The sequence below is a fragment of the Globicephala melas genome, chromosome 12 (genome assembly GCF_963455315.2).
Source record: "Globicephala melas chromosome 12, mGloMel1.2, whole genome shotgun sequence".
Classification (NCBI taxonomy): domain Eukaryota; kingdom Metazoa; phylum Chordata; class Mammalia; order Artiodactyla; family Delphinidae; genus Globicephala; species Globicephala melas.
Genome location: NC_083325.1, coordinates 59,338,679 through 59,362,899, shown reverse-complemented (window position 1 = coordinate 59,362,899; position 24,221 = coordinate 59,338,679). Strand labels below are relative to the sequence as shown.

The window sequence follows — 24,221 nt, the reverse complement described above, 5'->3', positions numbered from 1 at the left end:
ATATTGCTGAGTAATATTTGGAGATGCCCTGCTAGGGTTTTAGCCTCAGCATTTCAGGGCTGCAAGGACTTTGAGAGACTCTGCATACTAGATATGAGGAAATGGAAGCCTGGAGAGGGTGCCTGGCTTTCCCACAGCCCCACAGTGAGTGAGAAGTCAGGGTTGGATCTCAGTCCAGTATTCCTTCCTTTCCCCAATACTGCTAGTCATGAGTTGCACTACCTTCCTGACTCTTTAGGGAACATTTTTACATAGTTCTATGGTAGGAAGCCTGAGGAAAATGTTCACAGATTGCGTCATCAGAAAGCAAAATGGATGGCCTAACAAGAGTGCTAAGTACATAGCAACAAAGGCAAGAAATGATGTGGGGCAGCATGTGTGTGCCCTGTTAGATCAGCTTGCCTTCAGTTAAGGGAGCCATTTTCAAATGATATCAGAACAAGTTGAAATGGGCATGATCTACACAGGGAATGATTTGCTATAGTACATTTAAGTAGCCCTAGATAGATTTCAAGTGAGGTTGTTCAGTGTCTTTCCATACATATTTTTAAAGGTTCTGAAGAATAGGATTGCTATCCAACTATCTGGGATGGGAGAAGTATGTAATTCAGTTTGGAGGCAGGAGGATGGAGTACTTCTTTCTATATTTTATTTCCTTATTCCTGTCCCAACTTTTTCCAAAAAGGAAATTGAAATAGTGCAATATGAGATTTAGGAATCAGAATATAGCTTCTTAGCAAAACCAGATCCAGTGTGCCCAATGTGTTCTGGTCTCTTTATGGAATGTTTTTAGGCCTTTTCTTTTCCTTTTTGCCCGTGCTGCTGAGCAGCTTGCAGAATCTTAGTTCCCTGACCAGGGATTGAACCCGCACCCTCAGCAGTGAAAGCACAGAGTCCTAACCACTGGCCCACCAGGGAATTCCCTAGGCCTTTTATCCTTGTGCCAAACTTACCAGATGTGGTACGAAATTACCCACTGATTGGATTCAGTATACCTTAGCTCTAAGGAGGACATGTATGTAATAGGATAAATTAAAAAAGAAATTATCAAACAAATGATGGATTTACATTTGTTATCAATCAGTAAAAATGTTGACTATTTCTTATATCTAGGTTACTATGCTGTTTGACTCTAATAATAATGGGTTATTAGATGATCCTTGCCCTAGTGAAGACAGATGACAGTTGAGGAGAATGGCCAAGTCAAGGCTTATGAAGGGTATGAGTCATGATCTGCCCTTTGAAGGGTGAGCAGGACTTGGGGTGGCAGAGGGCAGAGGGTTTTAGGCAGGGGAACTGTGGGGACTCCTCAGGGAGATCCTCAGGGAGGAATACGTAAGGCCTGTGGGGGGACTAGTTCTGCAGGGAGGATGCTGTAGTTTCAAGAGAACATTGCTGACCCCTGTAAACGGTGCACGGGCTGTGGGCTATTCTAACTGAGGTCATAGATTTGCAGGATTTGTCTATGATTTCCAAGTCCTGGAGTTCACTGGGAGGTGGTAAGAAATTAGCCATTAATGAAGATTGTATTTTACTCTAGTTTCCTTTTTAGCAGTTATAAAAGTGCTAAAGGCAGATCCAAACTGGATGTCATTTCATCTGAACTATGAAAATTATGCTCCCAGGAGTGTCAGCAGTAACCTTGTTTCCCCTCTCACCTAAAATAGGCTGTTAGTGGTAACTGATGCTCTATTTCACAAAGTACTACTAACTCAGCTATGTGATTCAGATCTTGTGAGTCCTGCCACTGCCTGTGCTTCAGCCGGAAGAATACTTCCTGAGGACTAGTTAAGGGTTTACCCTCTGAAAATTAGGGTCAACCCTAGGGCTGGAGGGAGCTTTCTCTGGGGCTCAGGGCTCCTTCCCTGCAAAATTCTCCCAGGAGCCTCTCTTGCCCTTCACCATCTTCCCTCTCTTCCAAGCAGGACTGACCTAGTGAAAATACAGCAACAGTCAATTTTCTTTTGAAGTAGGTATTTACCTTGTATTCAGGTAACACTGTGCCCTCTGCCTCTTGAACAGAGTGCTGGGAGGCTCTTAACTTCTACTCAGATAATCCAGGGAGAGAACCTGTTTAAAAGGTTGAAATTAAAGTGAGTCAAACCAGGATAAGAAAAGAGATAGTGCACATCTTCCTCACCAGACCCGTAGCCCCTGAAGTGTCCAGCTTGCAAAATCAGGTTCTAACACCTTTATGTATGCCACTTAATGAGTCAGAAGAGCTTCTGGAAGTAATACGGTCTGAAACTTTTGATAAGCTTTGATGTTTTAAATGAGGCATTCTTAAACTTAAAATAATTATCTCTGGCCATTGGATTTTTTTGTATGTGTAATAGCATGCTGGCATTTCTTTTTCTTTTTCTTTTTTTTTCTGATTGAGTTGACACGCAGCAACTCAAGCAAATATCTTGCCTGATATTTGGTAGACAAAACAAAAAAAATTAACGTGCCTGTGGAGTGGAGGTGAGAGGACCTCTGCTATTCCATATTCAGATGTAAAGAAGCTCTATGTGCTTTATGAGCTACAGAATTGCCCACTCTCTGTGCTTTGCCCCTCTTCTCATTGGCTCTGGGCACTTTGAGGTTGCTGGCAACCATGGAGTATCAGTTACAGTTTTGGTGCTGGACCATTTGTTAGGAAATCCTATTTATTCTCTCTTGGTTTGTCAAGCCCAACGGTGGGCGCGGGGGATATATTTCTGCTAGTGAAACTTTGCTTGATAAAATAAAACAATTTTTTTTCTAACAAAAATCACCTCTAGGCTAAACTCTTTCTGTATTTACCACTGATTATTTTTTGCTTATGTGAAGCACGCGTGGTAAAATCACGTTTCTCTGTAGGCTATTAGATGAGAATTCAACTCACTTCCATAAGCATTTGTTGAGCACAAGCTCAGAATGGGGCAAGGAGCAGGGGATACAAAGATGAATAAAACACACCCTCTGCTTACAGTCTGGTAAGGGAACTAGCATTCAGGCAGTTAACCAAGGATGTGACAATGGCCTTGTGACCTGATTCAGTGGCAGGGGCCATCCTGTTTCTAGCAACACTTATATTTGAGAAAAGGTCAAGTAAGAGGCTGACTTGAGGACCAAGAAGTATTTTCAAAATAAGACTATTTATTGTTTGAGTCATCTGGTGAGATCCCTATTTTAACTCTTTAATTTATTGCCTTTGCCATCATAAATTGCTATGTATTCAAGGATGATTTTATTATATATATTTGGGGGAAGTGGGTATAAAAAGTTACATTATCACTGAGGCATCCTCATTTTAAACACCTGCATGTACACTTACGTATTGTGAAATTTGTCTTATCTCATCATTTTGCTTCTCAGGGTCACACTGTGCTCTTTGCTTTTGTTTTGTTTTTTGCATTATATTGATTAATGAATTATATTAATAGATTTCTAAGCATCAAGACCTTTTTATAACCTAGAACAAACCACTGATCATAGTGTTGTATTTTTGTTTAGAATATTTGTATATTTATTTAGGCTATCCTAGAGTAGATTTGGTATCAGAACCTCATAGAATGGATTTAGTGACATATATATCTTATTTTGGGGTCTGGATTAAATAACACAGTCATTGTTATTTATAGAAATTTCCTGTTATATTATCCTGGGTTATTTCTTATTTGGTGGTAGATATTTGACCTCCCCCTTTCAATATCTTCTATAGAGAGTTGTAATTGACTTTATAGTTTTTAAAACAAAGTTCAACAGCCTATGTTTTCCTAAACAATTGTCCATTTCATTTCACTTTAAAAGTTATTGGCAATAAAATGCACATAGAATTTTTTTTTTTTTTTGCGGTACGTGGGCCTCTCACTGTTGTGGCCTCTTCCGTTGCGGAGTACAGGCTCCGGACGCGCAGGCTCAGCGGCCATGGCTCACGGGCCCAGCCGCTCCGCGGCATGTGGGGTCCCCCCGGACCGGGGCACGAACCCATGTCCCCTGCATCGGCAGACGGACTCTCAACCACTGCGCCACTAGGGAAGCCCTGCACATAGAATTTTAATAACAATATTTCATAGCCTCTGAATCGGTGGTTACATCCTATTTTTTTGTTCTACTTTGTATTCTTTCTTTCTCTCAATCTCCTTATATGTCATTAGATTTGTCAACACTTTCGTCATTTTACAATTTTTTCAATCTGTTTTTTCAAATAGCTATCAGACCACACATAGGAACTGATACGTTTATAATGACAGTAAAAGTGGCTTTTGATACTAGTGCTTTGGAATCCTGTGACATGAAGAGGTTTATTTAAAGATAGAAACTAATAGAATAATGGTTCTACTTGGAGCTACTTCCTTAATTGTTCAGAGCTACTGTTTCCCTTTGTATAAAATGGATGGTAAAGTGTGCTGCCCACTGCACAGCACTGCTACAATCACCAGGTGAGATAATGTATGGGAGTGCTTTGGAAACTATGATGCAGGTTCAAGCAAGGTCATGAAATATATCATTTCATGAAACATATGTTGCTTTGAGGCTGTATGGAAAAAACAAACAACCCCTTTCATAAATTTTTTCAAAGTACTTTTCTATATCACAAAGATCATGTAGACTTTCCTCTTTGAAACCATTTGCAAGATTTGTCCTGATGAATTATTTTAGTTCAGGGGAAAATATTTCCTCATCACCCTCCCCCTAACACAAAAAGTTCTCATTCTACTAAATTAGAAATGTGCACTAAAGACCCATTCAATAAAGGACACTGGAATGGAAATTAACTCAAGTCTGTTTTCAATTAATTTCAATTCCCCAAAGTGCCAAACTTTCCTTTTCTGTCACAGCAGTAATTGGAAAGTAATAGACAATCCTAAGTTTTTGTGGTCTTATGCCTGCTTTTGTGTGTGGAGTATACATTCTAGGTCAGTCTGGGGGAGGTTCAGGAGATTTTTCAGTATTCTTAGGCTTCTATTACCTTTATTAATATTACTAATTTTATTACTTGAATTTCATAAAAATCTGGTTATAACTTTTTAGGTTAATGTTTCAACATTCTTATTTCTCTATTGTGATCATTTTAGAGCCTTTTTAAAACATCAGGAACCCATTTTAAAAGAAAATTCTTCCCCAAAGCTATAGTATGTGAATTAGATGAGAACAGAGAGACTCTGGTTGAAGGGGATGGGAAGGGGGGCCCAAGACTCCACCAGCTTGGTGGCTTTCTCTCTCCTCCCAAGGCAGGCTCAAAAAAAAACTGAGGGCTTCAAAGAACAGACTAAAAACCATTGCTCTATATAATGATCAGACATGGTTTAGAGACAAACAGGCTTTTTTTAAAAAAACTTACCAGTATTTTTTCAAGAGTCTGCCAAGGCCCAGATGGATGTTATTAGAGGCTAGAATTGTTACTGTAGAGATGGAAAGAAAGGAGGAAGGCTGGGGAGGAGTAGAAGCATGATAACTTGGTGAAAATAACGTGGCAGTATCTGATTTATTCAAAGGCAGGCAGTGATTCAAGGACTATGAAGGGCAGAGTAAAGAATTACTGGGCCCAGAGAGTGAGGGATGCCCATAGGCAATGAAGCAGGCTACAAGTAAGATCTCAAAGGGAATTGCATAATGTAGTATAGCTCTTTCCAGAAAAAGTCATAGTACTTGTCCATGTAATCCTGTTATTTTCCCTTTTAAGATGTACTTTTCAAAATATATTACTCAATAATATGATCATCCTCTTCAAACTAGTAATTCTCTTCTGTAAACTTAGCCTAAAAAAGGTCTTAAATAAGGGGGAAAAAGCTATATTCTTTTTTATATTCATTAATTATAATGAAAAATAGAGAATGAGCCTAATATTCAATAATGGGGAGAGGGAAAGAAAACAATGATATAATTTCTCAAACGAGTATTTTTCAGTAATTAAATATAATGATTGTGAAACTATTTGGAGAAATTTAGGAGTTGAATCCACCAGTTCTGAAATCACAGAGACCTGAGTTCCAATTCTGTCTCCCTCTGCCATTTCTTATCTGTGATCCTGGGTACATCATTACCTCATTTTCCCAAGCCTCAATATGCTCATCTCAAAAATGAAGATAGGGCTTCCCTGGTGGCACAGTGGTTGAGAGTCCGCCTGCTGATGCAGGGGACACGGGTTCGTGCCCCTGTCCGGGAAGATCCCACATGCCGCGGAGCAGCTGGGCCCGTGAGCCATGGCCGCTGAACCTGTGCGTCCGGAGCCTGTGCTCCGCAATGGGAGAGGCCACAACAGTGAGAGGCCGGCGTACCACAAAAAAAAAAAAATGAAGATAATGATCCAAACTAAACAGGACCAATATGAGGATTCAGTTAGAGGTGACAATATAAATAAAACATGAAGCATAGTGCTTGGCACACAGCAGCTGTTCAATAAAAGTTAGATGCTTATTCTCTATCAACAGATTTGTTGACAAACTTAAGGAAACTATTTCCTAGGAAAATATAAATTATAAAATTAAGTTAAAAAGTCGAAAAGACCAATTACTTTTGAAGAAATTGAATAGGGTTTAAGGATCTACTTTTTTTGAATTTTACTTATTTTTTATACAGCAGGTTCTTATTAGTCATCCATTTTATACACATCAGTGCATACATGTCAATCCCAATCTCCCAATTCATCCCACCCCCACCCCCAACCCCCACCACTTTCCCCCCTTGCTGTCCATATGTTTGTTCCCTACATCTGTGTCTCAATTTCTGCCCTGCAAACTGGTTCATCTGTACCATTTTTCTAGGTTCCACATATATGCATTAATATACGATATTTGTTTTTCTCTTTCTGACTTACTTTACTCTGTATGACAGTCTCTAGAGGATCTATTTTTTTAAAAAGGCACTAAGACCAAATGTTTTCATAGCTACGCTCTACTCTCTTTCAATGAACAGATAATCGCAATTTAATTTTAAAATTTCTAGATTATAGAAAAAGATTTAAAAACTCTTTGATTCACTTTAATAAGCTAGGATAACATTAATTCCCCCCCATAGAATAAAAAACAAAGAGCAATAAATCCTCCACAGATCAAAATCACTCATGAATATAGATGCAAAAATGTCTAAATATTAACAAATAGAATCCAGCAGAGTATCAACAAAACTAACAAAACTATATCCTATGACCAAGCAAATATCCCAGGAATGTAAGGATGATTCAACATCAGGGAATCGGTATAATTCATTATAATAATAAATTAAAGGAGAAAAAGGCAATTCTATCAATAGCTGCTAAAAGAACTGATAAATTCCTAATAAGGAATTTTAATAAAATAAGACTAAAAAGAAATTACTTAAATATGATATACATTATTTACCAAAGGTAGAAAATAAATATGATTCTAAGTGACTTTAAAGTCATTTACATTAAAATAAGAAGATGGATAATGATATCCACTGTCACTATTATTAGTAAACATTATTCTAGAAGCTCTAGCAAATATAATAAAATACAAAAATGAAATAACCAGTATAAAATTTGAAAATAAGGATAAAAGTCACCTAGAAATACTTATTTTAAAAATCTTCCACAATTAATAAAACAATTTAGTAATGTGGCTACGTATAAAGTAAATATTAAAAAAAAAAGAGAGAGAGAGAGAATACGAAAACCAGCAACAGAGAATTGGAAATGGAAAAAATGCCATTCACAGTAGCAATAAAAATTATAAATTATTTAAGAATAAATTTAACAATAAAAGTACAGGAACTTTAAGAGAAAACTAAAAAATCTGATTGAAAAACCTAAAACAAGATTCAGACAAATGAGAACTATATTGCTCTTGGATGACAAATTTTGATGTAAGAAAAATGCCAATTCTCCCACATTAATATATAAATCTATGCAATTCCAATGAAAATGTCAACATTTTTTTGTAATGGGTAAAATCATCATGTAGTACATTTATTCATATGGAAAAATAAATGTCAGGAAAAGCAAATTATAAAAAGAATAATAGATGACTTGCCTCATCAAATATTTTTAAAATACTGAAGAGCCATATAATTTGTGATTTTGGAATAGGAATAGTTAGATAGATCAGGATGGAATAGAGAGTCCATAGAAAAATAATAGATCTCAGTGTACATGAGAAATGGTATTTCAATTCCGTGGAGGAAAATGATGATTTATGTAATAACTGGTGTGGCTACAAGTGGCTAGCTATCTGGGAAATAAGGAAAGTGAACACTCTCTCACCCCATATATAAAAACAAATTCCAGATGAATTAAATACTTAACAATAATAAAAACCTTAGAAGAAAATTTAGGAAAAATGTATATATAAAACTCTGGGGCTGAGGAGAGCTTTTAAAACCAACTCAAGAAACCAAGAAGCAATTAAGGAAAAATTTTATTTGACTTCATAAATTAAAAAAATGTGTCAATAGCAAAAGTGTCCACAAAGTCAAAAGACAAAAAGATAGATGGGATATTCATAAATCATGTGACAAATAAATATTTAATCTATATTATATAAAAGCCCTCATTAATTGATAAGGAAAAGGCAGATGACCCTATAGAAAAATATGCAAAGCAGAGGAATAGATAATCACAAAAGAGTAAATCTAAATGTCCAGTAAGTATATGTAGATATGCTTAGTAGCACTAGAAATTAGTAAAAGTAAGATGAAATATCACTTGTCATCCATCTGACTAGCAAGAACTAAAAAGCATTAACATCCACTATTGGCTGGGATGCAGGAGAAAAGGTACTCGTGCAGTATTCTTGGAGGAAATGAGAAGATAGTCATTTTGGAAAGCAACCTAGTCATATCTATTAAACCCCTACATACATAAAAGCACCAATATATATGGCTCTATGTACCAAGATGTTTGTCACAGCATTGTTTCAGTGACAAAATAATGGAAATAAGGGGAATGCCCATCAATACAGGAATGATTAACACAGGTCATTCCTACCATGGATATTATGCAGCCATTAAAAGTGATTTTTAGATCTCTACCAATTAACTTGGAAAGATTGCTACAATGTATTAAGTGAGAGAGATGATGCAGAGAGGTACAGTATGAACTACAATGACAGCTCCACCCCATATATGTATATTCCGTATATATGTTTGAATGTGGTTCTATGAGGATGGAGAAAGGGATGGAAGAATTCCAGCAGATTGTTAACACTGACTGGGACTAAGGAGGAACACTTGTACCCTCTACCCAAATGACCACAATAAAAACAACATGAATAATAATGGTCCAATTTGTAAAAGAAAGTAACAGGCTTATGTTATAATGTAGGTGGAAAAGTAGATTAAAAATTATAGGTAGGCTCCATTAACAATCAGGTAAAACATTCAAGAGCAAAATGATTGACTGGCAATACAATCAAATGACTGTGATCATTAAGTAGAGGCATTATAGTTGGTTTTGTCCCTCTAAATTTTAAAAATTTTTTACAATGTGGTTTGGTTGCTTTCGTAATTAAATAAATAAAATAAAATTTCTAATTTATTTTCTAGTAACCACGTACCTTTGATTACTTCTTGAAATCAGCAACTATTTGTACATTTGTGAGCTTGATGATGTCTTACCTCTGAAAATGCAAAAATTTACATTTTATCTCAGATAGATGGAGGTTTTGGGGTTTGTTTTTAATTAGTTGTAGATTAGATCAATAAATCTGCTGGAATTAATTATCCATAAAATCCCATTAAAATATGGCTTCACATATTTCAAGATTTTTTCCCCCAAATAGTAACAGAAATCACTTCTAACAATTATTTTCAAAGCTGTGTGGCTTTGAGCAGGTCACTTCTCCTCTCCTCTCCAGGCCTCAGTTGCTTCTCCTATAAATGAAGAAGAAGGATCAAATAGTTTTCTCAGTGCCTTTTTGGCTCTAACATTCTGTGATTTAATTATATTCATCATGGAATTCATTAAATATCAAATCAATTGCTAAGGAGCAGAAACATTTCATCTTAGTAATGCTTATATAAGCTATGAAAGAGATTCAGATAGCTAGGGAAGATGCCTTACCTTGACATAACTTCCATGCTCACATGAAAAATGTACAAGATTCCAAACGGCATATGGCCTTCACTTTGGGCCTTCCTTTAGATCCCTCATTTATAACTGTGTAGCTGTTGACCAGGTTTTCATCCATGTGAACCTTCCAGACTGTCAATTTATCATTTTGCTTCACAGACCTCAATATATGAATGAAACACCAATTCTACTTTGAGGTATAAATTATACAGGATAAAATGCACCCAGTCAAAATATACATTTTGATGAGTTTTGACAAACTTATGCATCTGTATAACCACTACTACAATTAAGCAACAGAATATTTTTATCACTCTAAAAAGTTCACTGTGCCTTTTCCCAGTTAAACTCCCACCTCTTGCCCTAGGCAACTACTGATCTGCATTTTATCACTGTGGATTAGATTTGTCTTTTCTAGAGCAATGAGCAAAGTCTTAACTTGTGTCTTCTCAATCTTGGATAGTGTTAATATATTTTTATTGTTTCAGTTAGGTTTCTTAGTTGCAAAGCAGTAAAAAATAGCTCTGGCTAATTTATGCAGCAAAGGAATTTGTTGAAAGGATATGGACAGCTCATAGAATTGCTAGGAGACTGGGGAACCAAGTTTGGGATATGCGGCCAACAGCAGTGCCCCAAATCATGTAGTACAGCTGTTCTGGTGAGGAAAGGACCAAGAACAGCAGCAGCTTTAGTTACCTAAACTGTCTGTACCAGATCATGGTCACCACCACCCTCCTTGCTGCTGCTGCTGCTGCTGCTGTCTTAAGAATTCTTTCTATTTCTAAGAAAGTAGAAAGTATATCAAGTATATCTGCCTTAGGAAATTCTTCTGCAACTGCCAGTTGGGGTGGGTGTATCAAAGTGGTACCATGTGCCCGTCATACCTTAGCTGCAAGGGAGGCTAGGAGAACCTGGCACTTTCAGCCTCTATCTAATGGGAGGCCTCTGATCAAGCCTCATAAGGTTGGGGAATTCCCCAATCATTGGAAATTCTAGATGGATAAAAAGAGGGCCAATGTCCACAACACTATTTTTGCTTGTTAGATTTCATGCTGAACTGGCAGTTTCATGTCTAATGGTCACAGCGGCCAGGCTACATTTGACAAGCATCTCCTGGTGTAAAAAAGTCTACCAGATGCAGAAAGTGGGGATAAGGCCATCAAGGAACTTACTATTTAATTAAACAGAAACAGATATATTAGCCTTTATGCCTGCTCAAGTTAATTTCCTTAAACTATACCCTGCTAATAAAATCAATGGGTTTAAATTAATTTATTTGATCCCCAAAATAGTATCTTAAAGACTACCATAATTTTAAGTAATGAATTTCATACTTGTCCACAAGATATTTACCTTTGAGTTTTTTAAATATAAATTTATTTATTTATTTGCTTTGTTTGTTTATTTTTGGCTGCGTTGGGTCTTCATTGCTACGCTCAGGCTTCTCATTGTGGGGGCTTCTCTTGTTGTGGAGCATAGGCTCTAGTAGTTGTGGCACATGGGTGTTGTGGCTCGTGGGCGCTAGAGCACAGGTTTAGTAGTTGTGGCACATAGGCTTAGTTGCTCTGCGGTATGTGGGATCTTCCCAGACCAGGGCTCGAACCCATGTCCCCTGCATTGGCAGGTGGATTCTTAACCACTGCACCACCAGGGAAGCCCTACCTTTGAGTTTCAAGCTAAATATTTACTCAACAATATTTTCACTCTTCTGAAATTGCACACAATGCCTGTTGCTTCTAATAGCTGTGTTCATTTCAGTTTTTTAAAGTTAACACATAAAGTAAATCCAGTCACTTCACTTGTCCCCTTACTCTTGATTTCAACTGACAGGTCCGGGGAAGAAGGGATGGCCTGATACAGGGACAATGAAGATGCAATGTTGAAGAGTAAGCTGGAGGAGAGAAGCAACAGGCACCATGGAAAAAACCAAAACAAAGCAAGGTTAGATTTCTCCTATGTCTTGCTTTAAGGTTCAGGATTTAAGAAATGTAGGTTGTGGGCTTGTCTTGCCCTTGTCTCAAAACATGATAATATGTTAACCTGACTATTCTCATTGCCTTATCATAGTAGAATGACCACGAAGAGCATAGACTTGGTGCTGGGGAAACAGGAAATGCAACATGTATACATACAATTTGAGTAGTTATGTTACTTTTCTTAGTAATAACTTTGGGACTGCCTCAGAACGACCTGCTGAATAAGGCCAAGATACATATTCAACTAACAGACATCCAACACCTCCTAGGCTGGCCTAGAAACATAGGGCTTTCTCTTTTAATCTTTACCATATAGAATCAACCATATAAAAGTAGGTTCTATTATCATCTCCAATAGACAGGTGAAGAAACAGTCATAGAGAAGTCAGGCTACAAACCACGACCTATCAACATTTGATTCGGGAGCCTGGTCTCTGTTCCCAAGTTCTGGTTCTTGACATTATACCAGGCTGTTGGGACATAGCATAAAATGGGCTAAGTAATCTTTACTCAAGCTTGTGTGGGGAATTTTGGTAATCTCTAACCATCTGGATTTTATAGGGACAGCCCTCAGTGTGTATAAATTCTGGGCTGAGGTTACGTATTATGAACTTAACATACCGAGGCTGGTTCCTCTAAGGAAGGGTTCACTATACCTGCATGTCTTAGGAGAACAATATACACATTCATACAACCAAATATTTGCAACCAGGGGTTTCATCTATAAACTGCTTGATTCATACAATGTGATTCAATTCATACAATTCATACAAAGGAGATGTAGCTAAGTGGATGAGTAAAGGGCTTCATGTGGGCTGCATGTTTTACATGGATTGCCTCATCTTCAGAGCCAACCAATGTGATTCTAAAAGGTACATTCTAGGCCAACCTTTTTTCCTCCCTAGGTATAAATGGTATTTATAACCTACTACTTCCTTTGTGTTTGACCTGTGTTTCAGAGTCTCTGGTGTTAACAGTATTGTTTTCTTTCTGCCTGCATCATTCCCAGACCCTTTGCATTGACAATTCCCTTCTATCAACCCTCTTGTCCAGGAGGATGGCAAGGTTCCCTTAGCTGATCTGGGCAGTGACAGAAGGGCAAAGTTCAGAGGTTTAGCAAAGATCAGAGGCAGGAGAAGTAAGGGATATTTTATAGAGGCCTCCTGAGAACAATAAAGTGACAACTGAATAGATGCCTTCCTGACTGTGGAACTATCCCCTCAAGTAAACCTCAGTCAGCCCCCAAAATCAGAGAGAGACCCTTCATGGGCATTCCCTTCTGACTATTTAATGATTACTCGTCATTCAGTTTGATTGAGAAACTTCCCCACCAAGGTAAAGCATGGTTTTCTGCTATAAGAGTTACATCAGGTAGATATGGTTTGGTCATTAGGATGTAATATAAAATCACCTACACCAATTTATCTTCTGTTCTGGTTGAATCATTGGCTTCCTGTCGTGCAGACACAGATTTAGGATCCTATAAGTCCCCTTATTCCCTGCATGTGTCTGAAGAGAATAGGGACAGAATGAATTGTGTTGATTAAACAAAGCTCTTTCTCCCTACAGGAGAGAATGAACATAAGCCGATGAATAATCCTTCCACACAGATTTACCAGGTAAAGACACAGATTGTTTTGAGCTCTCCTATGTGTCAGAGTGATGACTGTCCTTTACGTATAAATTTTTTTGGCACTCATAAAAGCTTCTACATATATCATTGTATTTGTTCACTTAAGGTTGTGGGATAGGCAGGGACGAGAGTACCATTCACATTGTACTTTTGAGAAAACTGATGACTGAAGGACAACTTATCCAGTTTATAAATTACAGCACCACCACTCCCACATCAACGCTGCTTTTCTTCCTGTTGCCTCCATCAACCTGGCATTACACTGTGCGATAACATTTCAGTCAGGAGTGAGAGATCTACTTTTCTTAGTTTCTTATTTTAGCAGGGAGAACTGAAAATAAAAGGGGGTTAATATTGCAAGTGTTCAAATACGATAATAGAAAAAAATGTAATCTCTTTTTAAACAATGGGAATAATTTGATTTACAAGGGAGATAAACGTTCTGCAAAATTTTATGTAATATGTTTGCAACAAGAGTCACATTGGGCTGCTTTGGCTCTCTACATAGCATTTCTTTGGCTTCTATCTTGCGCATGTGATTTAAAGTAAATTTCTGTCCTTAAAAATCATACAGATTATTCTGACATAATTTGTAATGTAAAAGTAGCTTGGGTTAGGGAAACCCATGCTCCTCTCTAGACTTAAGACATTGTTACCTGGAATACATGAGAAGGAAGAAAGAATTGACAGAGTTTGATGGGGGTTGGGAGAAAAGGTGATATCAAAGTTGGCTCTAAGGTTTTAAGCCCTGGTAACTAGGAAAAAGAGTGGTCTCCCAAATAGAGATATAGGAATCCAGAGGAGCAGGTAGTTTGGGGGAAATGTAATTTAGGTTTGTTGAGTTTAAGTAACAATAAAGTGAAAATAACAACTAGTTCCCAAAAATATCATGCAAGAGATCATTGCTGTGGACCCAACTAGGGCAAGCCAGCACAAGATTATGAAAACATTTTAATCATGTTGCTCCTAGAACCAGACCAGCAATGAGAAGGGGTGAAGGAAACAGCCTCATTTCAACTTAATGCATATTTATTGAGCAGTTACTACGTGCAAAGTCTTCTGCTTGGCCTAACGGGAGATGAAACAGATGAAACAGACATTCTCATTGATTTTTAAGTGTCCATACAATAAATAGCTCATACAAGGTAGGCTGTTGGAAGAATTACAACAGAGGTATTGATAAAATTCTATGGAATTTGGACAAGGGATGAATTAATATTGACTGAAGGATTTGGAGCAGGCATTTAAGGACGAGTTGATCATTGGTAAGTGGATATGTGGGAGGGTATTTCAGGCAGAGGGACTAGCCTGAACAAAGGTCTGGAAACCAGAGTGAGTCTTCACTCAGTGCTGATTTGATGCTTTACTTGTCCAAGACCTCCAAAAGCCTTCCCCACCCACCTCCCCTCTGTTAACATCTGACCTTTGTATGGCATTTGAATGAGTGTGACTACCTCTTTAAACTCAGGTATGATTTAAAGTCTATTATAGATTTAATGTAGGTCACTCCCTGAATGTTGGCTAAATATAGCTGCAGTGGGGGTGGCCTCATTCTCTTATTGCATCACAAATCCAAGTACATCTGTTCACAGAGGAACAAGTGAAGCAGTAGAAGTGAAGTTGGCCTATATGACCTCTGTGATGCTGTGATTACAACCCCATCCTTGTTTTAAAAGAATGTCTCCTAAGCCCCAGTCTGTTTACTCCAAGCAACATTTAACCAAAAGAAGATGAAGGAGGAGAAGTAAAGAAAGAAGAAGAGGAAGAGGAAGGAGGGATGCAGGGAGAAATTAACTATAATAGATACAATCTATACTAAAAAGGGAGAGCAAAATATGAAAGTTGAAGTGTCGGGAATTCCTGGTGGTCCAGTGGGTAAGACTGCGCTCCCAATGTGGGAGGCCTGGGTTCGATCCCTGATCGGGGAACTAGATCCCACACGCATGCTGCAATGAAGAAGTCAGCATGCCGCAACTAAGACCCGGCGCAGCCAAAATAAATAAATATTAAAAAACAAAAAAAACCTGTGACATCAAAAGTTGAAGCAACATATGACATTTCAGCCATTTTCTATCTCCTTATTTTATTTTCTCAATAGACTCCCCCATCCCTACCTGAAATTATAGTAAATATTAACTTGCTTATTTATTTTTTAACTGTCTGTCTCCTTCTCTAGAATGTAAGCTCCAAGGGCAGGGATTAGTACATTTTGCTCTCTGTGGAACTCTCAGAATAAAGTATAGTGCCTGGAACACAACACATATTCAATAAATATTAGTTGAATGAATGAATGAATATCGTGAGATGTATATATTGCTTTGAGCCAAGAGGTCTGATGCAGTCATGTAGGCTGGTGCCAAATGGTATTTGGAAAATTGTCTGGTTCTTTGCAAAAGAAAGAAGTGATTCTCAATTCATACTCTAATCAAAATAAACTCAAGAGTGGATGAAAGGATTAAATATTTTTAAAACCATAAAAATTTAGAATTAGTGAATATTTATTTTGTCTCTGGATGTGAAATGTCTTTTTAAGTAAAAAAGCACTGGAAGAAATCACAAGGGAAAGGTTAGAGTGTTCATCACATCACAATTAAAAATTTTCCCAATGTAAAAATATTTTCAACGAATTCAGAGACAAATAACAAAATCGGAAAAATTCCTACCAAAATATTACAGAGGTTTAATGATGTATAAATAGTTCATAGAATTAACAAAAAGGAAACTTCTGAAACCCCGGTAGAATGTGGGCAAAGAACGTAATTTCCCAAAGTAAGATTACAGATGGCTAACAAATGGAAGAAAAGGTTGAAGCTCAAAGAAACAATGATTAAAACAAGGAGTATTAGTTTTTGACTACCTAATTAGCAAATTAAAAATACAGTAATTAATAGTATTTATATCTGATGAGTGTGTGTGTAAATTGGTGGAACCTTGTATGAAAATTAATAGTTAAAATGCAGAAAAAGTGTTAAAATGTTTGTACCCCAAATTGGTTCCCTGTTCATTCAATGGACGTGACCGCCTTGGTAACAGTAAGGTACCATGACCTAAATCAGGTCACAGAAGGGAACAGCAGAATGAGTACTACCATCTCCCAGTTCATTCCAGGTAGAATTACTGTGGACCAGGTGAATCAGCAGGGACACGCTGACTGCTCCTTAGCTTAGTATACTTCCTTTTATTTGAATGCAAGTCTGTCCCCTTTCCTTCCTGTCCTTGGTCCACTGCACATGGCCCTCTCAAAGTCCACCCCAATATCTTCTCCAAAGTCACACTGTGTTGCTTCAGCCTTGATTACTTAATTTTGAATATGTATTCTAAAATTATGATTCCATTAACGTAAGAAGTGGGGGTCGGGTGTCCCCAATTAAGGCAACAGATGTGGCAACTGTGCAATTTACTTCTAGCTCAACCCTCACACTAATGATTTGAACTCCAGCTGTGTTTTTGCCTCACTTGTAGCCTTAGCAGTGTAGACTCTTCAGCTTCCACCAATTATACTGCCTATGTTTCATACATCTTGTCTGAGACATGTTTCTCCGAATACGCTAATTTAGGACATCGCACATCATACAGCATGTTTCTAAGAATATACAACCATATTGTTATAACTTTTCAAACCCTCTGGTCAAATACATTTTCTATAATTATTAATTAATTAAATACGTTGTCTCCTTCTAATACGGTAGATTGCCCTTTGGGTCAATACAACTTAACATCCTTTGACTCACAGTAATTTCATATTTAGGAATTTATCCTAAGGAAATAACCTGAAATACATACAAATCTTTAAATAAAAAGCATTCTAGGGGCTTCCTTGGTGGCTCAGTGGTTGAGAGTCCGCCTGCCGATGCAAGGGACATGGGTTCGTGCCCTGGTCCGGGAAGATCCCACATGCCACGGAGTGGCTGGGCCTGTGAGCCATGGCTGCTGAGCCTGCGCGTCCGGAGCCTGTGCTCCGCAACAGGAGAGGCCACAACAGTGAGAGGCCCACATACCGCAAAATAAATAAATAAATAAATAATTTAAAAATAAATAAATAATTAAAAAAAATAAAAAACATTCTATTCCAATGCATTATTTTATATTGAAAAATTACAAACAGGGTCTCCCTGGTGGGGCAGTGGTTGAGAGTCCACCTGCCGATGCAAGGTACATGGGTTCGTGCCCCGGTCTGGGAAGATCCCACATGCTGCGGAGCGGCTGGGCCTGTGAGCCATGGCTGAGCCATGGCCGCTGAGCCTGCGCAACTGGAGCCTGTGCTCCGCAATGGGAGAGGAGAGGCCACAACAGTGAGAGGCCCACGTATCACAAAAAAAAAAAAAAAAAATTACAAACAACAAAAATTTCCAACAAGGGTGAATGGGTAGGTAAACTCTGGCGCATCTGTAGGATGGAATATTATATAGCCATTAAAAATACCTACTTAGATAAAAATTTGAAGGCTAAGGGAAAGGGCTTATAAGAATGTTAGCCAGAAGAAAAAAAAAGGGGAGGGCAGAATCAAAATATATCTTTAGTGTGATTTCAACAATATAAATATCTGCATTTATATTCACAGCACAAATTACAAGGAAATATGCCAAAATGTTAATGGTTATATTAATGAAATTTGGGGTGACTCTCTTTTTTCTTCTTTATTTTTCTCTGTAATGAAAATAATTTAAGAAAATGAGTTATGTACCCAAAGAAACTCTAACTGAAAAACTATGGGAACCAGTCCTGCAGTAATAGGTTTCATCATCAAAACTGCCACTGAACATTTTCTAGGATTTGTAAGCCCTGTTTGAGCCTCAGTCTCTTTTTAGCATTGAGGAATGTCCTTTTAACTCCAGAGAGGTTAACTCTGCTAGACCTGTGGTGCATCCAAGGATGGATAAGATAAATTTCCAGCCCAATGGGCTTCACAGCAGCCTCAATAGTGCCCTGTGAGAATGCTTTAAGGATCAACCTCTGCAGGGAGTGTAGACGAGTAGGTTTGGGAAATTGACTCTTGACTGATCAAATGACTCACCTACTTTGTGTTTTAAATCACTGCATTAAATTAATTGCAATGGATTAGTTTGTTGCATTGGATTAACAGAGGCCTACAATTAGGAAGTGGCAGCTGGCAGAAGGAACCTGTTCCTTCTGTAGCAGCCACAATTTAGGGGGAAGCCAAAGCAGTTACCTTGCCATCCTTGCCATCATGTGCTACTTCAAAATACCTGGGCTTTTGCTCCTGTAGAGCCTTTAGACAGGTGTTGCAAGAATTTGGCATATCTTGTGGAGATTTCTCAAATCTTGACATTTATGACTTTGCAGAGTTCTCAAGGCACAGGCACAGTCCCTGAATTTGCTTCATAGCAGCCTTCTGACCTTAATAATGGGACAGAAAGGAAGGAGAGAGAAGTCTGTAAAAAACAAGGTGGAACAACTTACATAATTCATGAAAATTTAGTTTGAGGGATCTTTGGTGGAAAAAAAATGGGAAGACATTGACTAAAATTCATCTTGAGAAGAGTTAAGAAGCCAAGAAAGTAAAAGAAATTGAGAGACAGAAATTAAGAGCATGAAATAGGAAGAATTCGGACTCCCCTCCCCTATTTCTTTGAGCCTAAGATGCCCTCTGTGGACCGTAGGCTTCGAAGTACAAGTCTTCCCTGCACCTGCCTCCAGTGGGAGCCCGCCTCCAGCGGCAGGATGGAGGGATCATAACCTCTCTAGAGCAGCTTCATGAAAAAATCAACGAGATGAGGAACGTGTTCAACTCGCTGGAGAACAAGGTAGACACCCATTTCTAATCCTGGGGGTGGGCTGCGGGCTGTCAAATAAGAAAGCTGCAGAGAGAGCAGAAAAAGACAAGTCCATGTCTTCAGAGTATTTTTTTATTCACAAATGAATGGCTAGTTGGTACCAGAAAACCAGTCTGTAGCAGCTAAAGATTTTAAGAGCCCCAAGCACCTTAAAAATGACCTGTTGTCTCAGGTGTGTGATTGTATTCACTATGGCATCCGCTCCCTGGCTGATCAGTGGTTGTGAAGCTGTTAATAAAGCAGTAGTGTTACTTCAGTGGCAGGTATCTAGGGAGCTCAAAGTAATACATGGAAAGGAAATGGGCTCATAGCTCTAAATGGTTTCAGAATTCCCAAAGTCCCTATACAACCTGGCTGTTAGTGAAATGTATTGATAATTCTTAATTTTTTGAGAACTGGGGTTCTACAGGTGAGGAAAATCCTTTCCCCAGGGCTCTGCTGCTTCCTTTTGCCTCCTGGGGAAAACTCAACACATCCACCTAAGGGAGCAGTGAAAATGAAACCTATTTCTGTTGGAAAGTGGTTCCCTTTTTTTTTTTCAAGCAGGAAATGTGAGTGAATCTCAGGCTTCCTTCCTTCAATTTTAAAACTTGCCTAGGTTTTGCTTTGATTTTATATGGTCATCGATTTCATTTTGCTCACAGAAGATGAATTTATATAATAAAAATTACCAGATCAAATGTAGTTGATCTGGTGATTTAATCCATCATGACAACTGAATTAGGACATGTGCCGAAATCCATCACAGAGATTAATTAAAATTAAAAATGACTGGAATGAAAAACAGATTGCTCACGTTGTTTCCCAATCTTTCAGCTCCAAACACTTGACAGGGCGTGCTTTTTCCCTCAGAATGACCTCTTTGGTTCCTCATATTTCCCCCTCCTCCTAGCCCTCGAAAGAAAACTTTGTGAAGCACAGTGAACCACAAAACCCTATATTTTGAAAATACGGTGTAGGAGAGTAAGTCTTCTTATAATTGGAGATGCCACTGCAAGTTGGAACCATTTGGATAACCAGGTTCTAAAAGTGTTTAGATATATACATTTGAAGAAATTTTGTTAAGGTGCTGGACTTTAATTTCCATCCCTTTAAAATAAGCATACTTGGTGGATACTTTTAATTGTAGAATAAACCTTCTAAAAAGTTCTGTTGTAAAAAGCAATCTGGAGCTAAGCATTCCTCTGCTTAGCAGAGTGTAAGATCATAAATATTATGAAAGTAATGTTATTATTATCTTATTGTTATTATTATCTTAACTTTCTGTCTGTTGAAAATGCTTTTTTCATTTATTCAATAAATAAAACTGGGGCTTCCCTGGTGGCGCAGCGGTTGAGAGTCTGCCTGCCGATGCAGGGCACACGGGTTCACGCCCCGGTCTGGGAAGATCCCACATGCCGCGGAGCAGCTGGGCCCGTGAGCCATGGCCGCTGAGCCTGCGCGTCTGGAGCCTGTGCTCTGCAACGGGAGAGGCCACAACAGTGAGAGGCCCGCGTACCCGCAAAATAAATAAATAAATAAATAAATAAAAATAAATAAAACTGAACTTTAGAAGTGCTCCATTTTCTCTACATTTCTGTTTGTGCTTAACTTTCTGATTTGCTACTTAAAGGGGGAAAAGAATTAAAATTTCTTGAACACATTTTATGTATCAAGCATATGCTGTGGCAGGTACCTTACCTACATTTACTCATTTAATTCTCAAGACAGCCTAGTGAAATGTTATCACAGCTATTTTATGAATGAGGAAACTGCTACAAAGAGGTTAACCAGCTTGGCTGGGGTTTTAGTACTTGTAGGAGAATGCTAGGATTTATACCCTGTCTGACTCCAAAATTGACACCCTTTTCATGGCTGGAAGTTGACAATAAAAATCCAGTGTGCATTCCTACACAACTGGGCTTGATGGCTGAAGATGATTCACATCACTATCAATGTGCTGAACTTCTACTGTTGTAGCTATTTCCTGCCACTGGAAATACCATTATCTCCTTTTCCATGATATCATCCAAGAATATTTAAAAAAAAAAACAACTTATTCCCTTTCAAAGAAATATTCAGATATGCTTAATTATTACTCTTTTTATCGTTTCATTTTTTAAGGAAAAAATATCTGAATTTCTTCAACATCCCTTCTTTCATGGAATTTGAAGAGTTACAGATCGACACTGTCTTTCACACGCATATGTTGCTTTTCAAGTAAATCTCTTTTTAATCAAAAGTGTGAGAATAAATAGTAGCTTGCAGAAGCACTTGCCAACTTAATTAAAATTGCTTGCTTTCCTGTCACTATCAAACTTCAGCATGTGTGATATAAAGAAGATCCTCTTTTTCCTAGATGAATGGGGCCAAGGTTTCCTTAAGTTGTCCAAACTTTAGTCTTGTAGTAAATGAGTTCTGCACATGTTCAAGAGCCTGATTTCTCAAACAAGAGAAACGTCCGAGGTGTCAGTGATACCATTTATAATAATTTATAGCAAACTGAATTCACTCTTTGTGTATTATTTAGTTGCAGGCTCTAGCCTCTGAACTCAAAACTGGCTTCACAGAAGCAATGCAAGAACTGTCAAGAATTCAACATGGAGAATATGCTTTGGAAGAGAAGGTTAAGAGCTGCAAATGTTCCATGGAAGAAAAAGTCACTGAGATGAAGAATTCGTTGAACTATTTTAAGGTGGGCCCCTCTCTATTTCCCTGCTGAAGAGAGATTCCTGGTCTTAGTAACAGAAGTAGAAAACTTGCCTTTTTGCCTAGCAACCAAATACAAGAGTATTCCTCTGACCCATTCACTAATTTTCATGGAAAAATATCTATATCATGTTTTTACTTTCTTGGATCTCTGTGTTAAAATTAGAAGCTACAATAGAAGTAAAATTGTTATCTCTCATTCACTGATTCAACAAGTATGTATTAAAAGCTTACTGTGTACTAGATACCATGTTATATACTTTTACTTCATATACCAGGTTAAATACCTATCAATTCTTATTTTTTAGGAAGAGTTGAGTAATGCCATGTCAATGATCCAGGCCATTACTTCCAAACAAGAAGAAATGCAACAGAAAATTGAACAGCTTCAACAGGAGAAGCGAAGAGAATCTCGAAAAGTTAAAGCCAAGTGAGTGTCTGACCAAAAAATTGACCAAAGGCAAACCCGTAAGCAGCGGCTTGTACAAAGGCACCAGGAACACCTTCCCCACTCTTGGTGTACAGCTGGCCACTGGGCTCCATGGGCCAGCGTGTGATGGAGGTTATGCAGCATAAAAGTTGGTTAATACTAAAAATGAATGGTAATAGAAAACGCACTTAATACAATAGGAAGTTAAATGAAAAGGATGTAAAGTGCCATGTAGAATTTAATTTCAACTGTAAAAACATGTAAAATAACAACTAGAAAGATATATTTAAATTACGACTGTGTTAAGATAGTGGGATCACCAGTGATTTTCTTTCTTTATTAGTTTTCTGAAATTTCTCTAATACTATTATTTGACTTTGATCATTGAAAATAAATTTATGTTAAACAATCTCTCCACCAGGTTGAATCAAGTAAAGCTTCACCAATAAACAGACATAATCTTCTTTGTTATATGTTTTAATATTATCAGGTTTAAAATAGAAATAATATGTGTGTGACCCTGGAGAATGGTTCATTGTTTTCAGTTGAGGACCTGCTCCTTCCTGCTACCTTTGTGTTGGTTTGTGAAGAGAATGTAAATCATCCCAAGCAAACTGACACCGCTGTAAACTCTGTGAAGGTCTTGACCACAGGGAAGCCAGTAACAGAAAAATATGAATATAGATATTACAATTAGAAGGTGATTTGTAGATGTTTGATTTTTTTTCCTCCAGCTTTGGTAATGAGTCATGCAAACTGCTAGTATTTAACTGTTTTGAACTTACAAAAACAGCAATTTTGTAGGGTTCAGAAGTTTCCTTGACCTATTCTGAACTTGCTCTCTTCTTACCCCATCATGTATTAAGATCCTTTGTTTTCCTTCCTTAGGAAAACTCAAAAAGAAGAACATGGCTCACAGGCCGGACCTGCTCAAGCACAAGGAAGTCCTTTCCGTTCCATCAACATCCCTGAACCTGTTCTTCCAAGTGAAGACTTTACAAACCTTTTGCCTTCTCAGGCCTATGAAAAAGGTACAGTTCACACACCATACTGAATTAGCCAAGTAGTTCTTCCTTGGTTCCTAGGGCTTAAGTAACGTTGAGAATAGGCTTACATCATCCATCCTTATTAGAGGAAAATGGTGTATTACTCAGAATTTTTCCTTTTGTAACTGGAATGTAGAAGAATCCAGGGGATCTAAGAGATGGGGAGAGTCTGCCCAATTTTAAAAGATTTTCTTTTGGGGGAAAATACTAATCTGGGTATTCTAAGTTTCAAATGGATTGGAAATAACTTACTGCACAATAATACTATATCAGCCATAGGAGAAAAAATTTTTAAATTATTCACTCTAATAAATTGTTTTCTTTTCTACATTATTCTCAATCCTTGTCTCTCTGCATAGACATAAAATTGTGTGTTCTCCTTTTTTTTTCAGCCAAGTTTTCACGGATATGAGAAATTCATATCTGCTCTAACTGGCAGACAGTGATGTCAGCAACAATCTAACTCTGTACTCCCCTTTGTCTGGAAAACTGATCTGGTGTTGTTTGTGGGCTGAAACAGCCACAGGCACATCCCTGATCTGGGATGATGGAACAGATGTTAGCAAATAATTGCATGTGGCAGTACTGGAGACTGGCTTTCCAAGCGATGTCGTTAATCATGTTTGATTACATGTTTGCTACATCTTTGTATCCTCAAC

The 24,221-nt window shown here is 37.9% G+C and overlaps 1 protein-coding gene across 19 annotated transcripts in view; it reads left to right on the top strand.

The window, feature by feature from the left end:
- Nucleotides 1-24,221, top strand: part of ARHGEF33 (Rho guanine nucleotide exchange factor 33) — a 120,698-nt gene that overhangs the window by 14,535 nt on the left and 81,942 nt on the right. For 17 of the 19 annotated variants that reach the window (XR_009566160.1, XR_009566161.1, XR_009566159.1 and 14 more), the window contains exons 3-8: nt 11,825-11,935; nt 13,540-13,589; nt 19,225-19,368; nt 21,908-22,072; nt 22,395-22,516; nt 23,405-23,547. Coding sequence is in view for 16 of the 19 variants with exons in the window: in XM_060309312.1 (XP_060165295.1) it covers nt 11,911-11,935; nt 13,540-13,589; nt 19,225-19,368; nt 21,908-22,072; nt 22,395-22,516; nt 23,405-23,547 (649 nt within the window). In the remaining 3 variants the exon portion in view is untranslated. The remainder of the gene's footprint in view (nt 1-11,824; nt 11,936-13,539; nt 13,590-19,224; nt 19,369-21,907; nt 22,073-22,394; nt 22,517-23,404; nt 23,548-24,221) is intronic. The other 2 variants (XM_060309322.1, XM_060309323.1) reach the window with 1 other exon arrangement.